General features: G+C 37.1%; 1 protein-coding gene across 2 annotated transcripts in view; it reads right to left on the bottom strand.

Annotated features, from left to right (window-relative positions):
- Positions 1-5,871, bottom strand: part of TMTC2 (transmembrane and tetratricopeptide repeat containing 2) — a 423,041-nt gene that overhangs the window by 61,346 nt on the left and 355,824 nt on the right. Inside the window, exon 10 of one of the 2 annotated variants that reach the window (XM_005884159.2) lies at positions 1,882-1,996. In XM_005884159.2, the coding sequence (XP_005884221.1) occupies positions 1,882-1,996 (115 nt within the window). Of the gene's footprint in view, positions 1-1,881; positions 1,997-5,871 lie in introns of those variants that run through there. The other variant, XM_014531683.1, reaches the window with a different exon arrangement.

Here is a 5,871-nt window from a genome sequence, read left to right as displayed (position 1 = left end):
GCCCTGCTCTGAGCCCGACCAGGGGCTGCACCTAGGGATTGGGCCTGCCCTCTGCCACCCGGGAGCAGGCCTAAGCCAGCAGGTCGTTATCTCCCGAGGGGTCCCAGACTTCGAGAGGGCACAGGCCAGGATGGGGGGCCCCCCCTTCCCCCCCCCCCGAGTGCACAAATTTTTGTGCACCGGGCCTCTAGTATATATATAAAAGCCTAAGCGACCATTAAGACTGAAAGACCTGTGGACTGGCTGGTAGCTATGATGCACACTGACCACCAGGGGGCAGATGCTCAATGCAGAAGCTGCCCCCTGGTGGTCAGTACACTCCCACAGCCAACCTCCCATGGCTGGCCAACCTCCCGCAGCCTCTTCCCCACAACCTGCAGGCCCCGATCACCGGGCAGGCCAAGGGACCCCACCTGTGCACAAATTCGTGCACTGTTGTTATAAAAGGACAACACAAGGAATGCTTGTGATGATGAAAACAGTCTGTATTTTCTGTGGTGATGGCTACAAAAGTTATACATGTGATAAAAATGCATCAAACTAAACACACACACACACACACACACAGGCACAAGTAAAACTGGGAGATCATAATTAGACCAGTGGATTGTATCAATGTCAATATCTTGATTTTGATATTACAGGGTAGTTCTACACGTTACAGGGGACCTTTCTGTGTTATTTCTTATAACTGCAAATACACCTACGATGATCTCAAAATAAAAAGTAAAAAATAGTTCTTCTACTTTTTTTGAAAGTTCATGTTTTAAAACCATACAAATGTGAACCAATTCTCCTGTTATTTGTCTTCCCTTGTAAGAGTAATCTACATAATTACAAACCTATCTCTAGACGTTATACATTGAGCCAATAGTATAAATGTCACCTAGTGAAGCATTTAGATGATTTAATAGGGTGAAATTCAGGTGAGAGTATGGCAAAAGACGTATCCATATTTCTAATAGAAAAAAAGAAAACATTTAAAAAAACAGTATAAATTATGTCAGTTTCTTAAAAACATCCTACTTTAACCTAAACCCCACTTAAGGATGCATTGGCTTTTTATATTCATAACAAAAATTGTTGATCTGCCTTTTAATTGTTTCACTATTATTCTAAAAGCCTTCCTAATCATTTTTCTGAATATAGAAGCACTAAAGGTCTAAAGCAGGGGTCCTCAAACTACGGCCCGTGGGCCACATGCAAATACAAATATTGTATTTGTTCCCGTTTTGTTTTTTACTTCAAAATAAGATATGTGCAGTGTGCATAGGAATTTGTTCATAGTTTTTTTTTAAACTATAGTCCGGCCCTCCAACGGTCTGAGGGACAGTGAACTGGCCCCCTGTTTAAAAAGTTTGAGGACCCCTGGTCTAAAGATATATATACCTGACAGTTTTAATTATTGGGCCATTTTGAGAATTTGAAAGGCCTTAAGTATATTTGTATTTTATAATCTTCTCCACACCAAACATAATCCAATGTAACCACATGGCACATTCAGTGCAATTAATAAAAAAAAACCCACAAATATTGAGATGCAGTTGACTAATAGACATATGTTTTGTTTTGGAGATAATTAATTAGACAGTTATTAATTTCAACGGTGCAATTTTCTTTTTGTATTTTATGAGCAATAATTTTTGAAGGGAAGGGGAAAGGGGTCTCAATAATATTTAGAGAATCCTGAAAACTTGTATGCCCTACATAATGTACACATAAACTAGAATGAAAAAAAAATAGTCCTGATTTTAACATGGCTAAGCAGAATAATTCAATTTATGGATGTGGAATGAGGTAGAATGATGGGGAATTAGTAGAATTAACAATGTTCCCAAAGCCACAGTGCTGATCTTTTAAGGTATAGTAGCAAAGACTAACCTGAGCATGTGGGCAGCATTGAAGACCACATCAAACTCTGTGCTGTCCAGTTCTGCTGCTTTTTTTGCCATCTCGGCTGCTTCTAACAGGCGAGCTTCTTCCAGAAGAAATTGACCTGTAAAGTAGAAAAGCAGAAGAGCTCCAACTTAGAAAACAATAATCCTTTGAAATAAATAAAGCTGCTGTAGAGAAAAGTATAAAAGCAGTGATTAAAGTGATATAAAGCTAAGAATTAACATGCGCCGTATACATAAATGCTCATATGTACTCATATTTAACAGGCCTTTCTTTGCATTGCAGGACATTGCAATACATCTATCTTCTACATTAACAATTTTTTCTTAAAATAAAATACTGTATAGACTGTTGAAGCAAGAAATAAAATGAATAAAAGATATGTTACAAATAATAATATAAATGACATACCATGTTATGTAAAAAGAAAACAATTTTTAAAGTCTAATGGGAAGAATATTATTTTCATTCCAGTTTTACTAAGAAATAAATGACACATATCACTGTGTAAGTTTAAGGCACACAGCTTGATGGTTTGATTGGTATCTTTGTGAAGTGATTACCAAAGCTTTCTAATATAAAAGTGTTTGAGATTTAAGGCACTGTATCAGTCCTGTTGCTGAATCTGCAGCTCGGATGCAATATCTTTCACTAAGCCACCAATCAACTGGTTTAAACATTCACCTGTAAATTCATTACATGAGATACAAAAGGAGTATAAAATTTAATTATTAGCTATAAATCTTTGAGCTCCTGGGCCGATAGTTCCTTTGTAGGAAAAAAAAAAAAGGTATTTACCAATAGGAGTTTAGTTGATTTTAATTATTGGTCCTTTAAAATAGCTTCTGTCTCTGATGCATATACACTAAAAGGGCTATGCATACTGAAATATATTTAAGTAACAGGAAAATTATTAAAAGAACATAGAAAGATCGGCTTAGCTCTTAATTAGATTAACTGTTAATTAGATTCACTGACAAACGTGGAAGAAATATTAACTGATTCAGATTTTTGAGATTCCTTCCAGGCCAGCTCTACAAGGTTAAAATCATTGCAGATAGAGCCACACAAGTCTTTAAAGCTGTACCTCCAGAATTGTTATATAATGCTATCCCAGAATCACATAGTAAAAGCAAAGAAAAAAAACATAAAAGTTGAGCTCAATTTTAAGAGTGTAACTATGCAAGTAGAGAGAATAGATGCTTCTTTAGAGCTAGGGCTTTATTAACAGTAAAAGTAATGATGTTAAGCCTCATCTGATACCGCTTTTAAAATGAAAACCAAATCAAGGGATGACAGAGATATGCAGAAACCATCCGACAGGCTTACAGAGTTGTGACCTAATGATTATTTCTTTTTGTTTGGGGTTTCCTGTTAGCAATACAAAAATAGCTTTAGAAATGATTTTTAAGTCCTAAGCTACACACAGAAAACAGAAAAAAATAAACATGGTAAATCCTCCCAGGTGGCTGTTGGAAGAGGCATTAGCTACTGTTCATCTAATAAATATCACAAATCGTCTTACAACCCATTGAGACCAGTCCTTACTATACCAGGAGACATTTCCTGCTTTCAGCAATAAACCACAGCCACTGCCTATCCGTAAGCATTTCTAATCTTCAATTGGTAAAGAATGGTAAGTAAAGATAAGCCTTGGATTTCAAGCCTGCATTTTTAAATAAACTGACAGTTCTAAAATCAGCACTTGGAGATGTATCAGCTACTTCTACAAAAAACTTTATATCACTTTCTTAGTTAGTCGCCTAACATTCTGTGCCTTTCTCATCTCCCAAAGTAAACATAATTGTTGGGTTAGATAATGATTAAGGAAACAGGGTTGTAAATAGTTACATTTATAAATAGAAAAACACATTACTCATAAAATTCATGTATGTGCTAACTCTACAAATATGTTGATGTGACATTCAATTTAAAGTGTACATGCTTTACAAAAAGTAAATCAAAAGTTAGACAATATGTAGCATACTGAATAATTACTGTCTCCTCATATATATGAGTAAAGGATACCAGGCTAAATAAACCCATTCTTCAATTAGTTATGCTTATTATAGATTGTTTGAATTAAAATGTAATTTTAATTGCTATGTGTCTTCAAAACATGTTTACCTAAAAAAGTATCAATATATTTATTAATTATGTGACACTTAAAGAATGATGTCAGAATTTATTAATTGTTCTTTTTCCTTTTCAGTTATTAACTCTGAAATATATTTTGTTATTAATAGTTAGAAAGATGAAATGATTAACTGAATAATGTAAGTTTTCTTAAAATTCATCACTCCAGACAGTAGAGGGAAAGGAAGACATAATAGCCCAGATGAAAAAGAGAAAAAAGGACATGATATCTATACTGTCCACATAGAAAGGGTCAGTGACAAGATGTCTGTGTGCTATAATAATGACAGTGGCATAAGAGATGAGTTTAAATGCAATGCCATGCTCCAGAGCAAAACTCTTCTTTTTTTTTTAAAGATATTTTTAGAGATAGAGGAAGGGAGAGAGAGAGACAAACATCTAAACATGGATTGGCTATCTCCTGCACATGCCCTGCTGGGGATAGAGCCCACATCCCAGGCATGTGCCCTGACTAGAATCCAACCTGCAACCTTTCAGTGCATAGATGACACCCAACCCACACTGAGTGACACCAGCAGGGACCAGGGCAAAGCTTTTTCAATGTTAATGTTAAACACATCTGTAACAATTCAAAATCACCAACAAAAGAGGAACATTAACTAATTGTGTAAAATCAAATATACAATTTTATCATAATTTTTACTTATGCTTTAAGTTAGCTTTGCCATTGAACATGCTTTCTGTAAACAGTTTGCAAATTTTAAAAACAACATGAAACACATACTTTTTTATTGTAAATGGTGACAGAAATAATTCTCATATAGTAATTTTACAACAGTAGAATGCATTCATCATATTAACATTCAGAAAAACAATATCACAACATATCAGTTAGGTATTTGCATAATTCCCCCCATTCTGTTCTTGACAGGCTATAAATCTCAATAGTCCAGCGTTGATATTATTATGATAAAGGCATAAAGTACTATAAAGTGTAAATCATTTGGTATCTGTTTTGTAACTGAGTTTGAAAACATGAGCTGAAGTAGAAAGTAAATTCTTATTCTTCTATGTTTATAATGATTGTTTTGATTTGTTTTTTAAATATAGCCCAGAACTGATGACAGAACAATAAGCATTTCAAATCCATAGAACAAACATAAATTGGTAAACAAATATATACCAAGTTCCTTCTTAATAACTATCCAAAAACCTAAATTGGTATGTTATTAGGGGAATAATAGGAAACACAATTTGCCCTACTCCTTCCAGAAGACTTTATCTCAAATCACTCTTCCTCAACCAACTTCATTTATTACTAGAGGCCCAATGCATGAAATTCATGCAAGAGTCAGCCTTCCTTCTCGGCTGCTGGCACCAGCTTCCCTCTGGCACCCAGAACCCGGGCTTACCTGTGGCCGCCAGCAGGCACCCGGGACCTGGGCTTCCCTTGCAACTCCGGCTTCATTTGGAAGGACGTCAGGTCGAATTAGCATATTACGCTTTTATTATTATAGACTAGAGGTCCGGTGCACGAAAATTTGTGCATGGGGTGGGTGTGTGTCCCTCAGCCCAGCATGCACCCTCTCCAATCTGGGACCCCTCGAGGGATGTCCGACTGCCCAATCCCAGTGGATCAGGCCTAAACGGGCAGTCGGACATCCCTCTCATAATCCAGGACTGCTGGCTCCCAACTGCTCACCTGCCTGTCTACCTGATTGCCCCTACCCGCTTCTGCCTGCCAGCCTGATCACCCCCTAACCACTCCCCTGCCAGCCTGATTGACACCTAACTGCTCCCCTGCCGACCCAATTGCCCCTAACTGCCTTCCCCTGCAGGCCTGGTCCCCCCTAACTGCCCTCCCCTGCAGGCCTGATT

Source organism: Myotis brandtii, unplaced genomic scaffold, assembly GCF_000412655.1.
Source record: "Myotis brandtii unplaced genomic scaffold, ASM41265v1 scaffold82, whole genome shotgun sequence".
NCBI classification, from domain to species: domain Eukaryota; kingdom Metazoa; phylum Chordata; class Mammalia; order Chiroptera; family Vespertilionidae; genus Myotis; species Myotis brandtii.
Note: the sequence above shows the minus strand (reverse complement) of the source record. Positions and strands in the feature narration are given on the sequence as shown.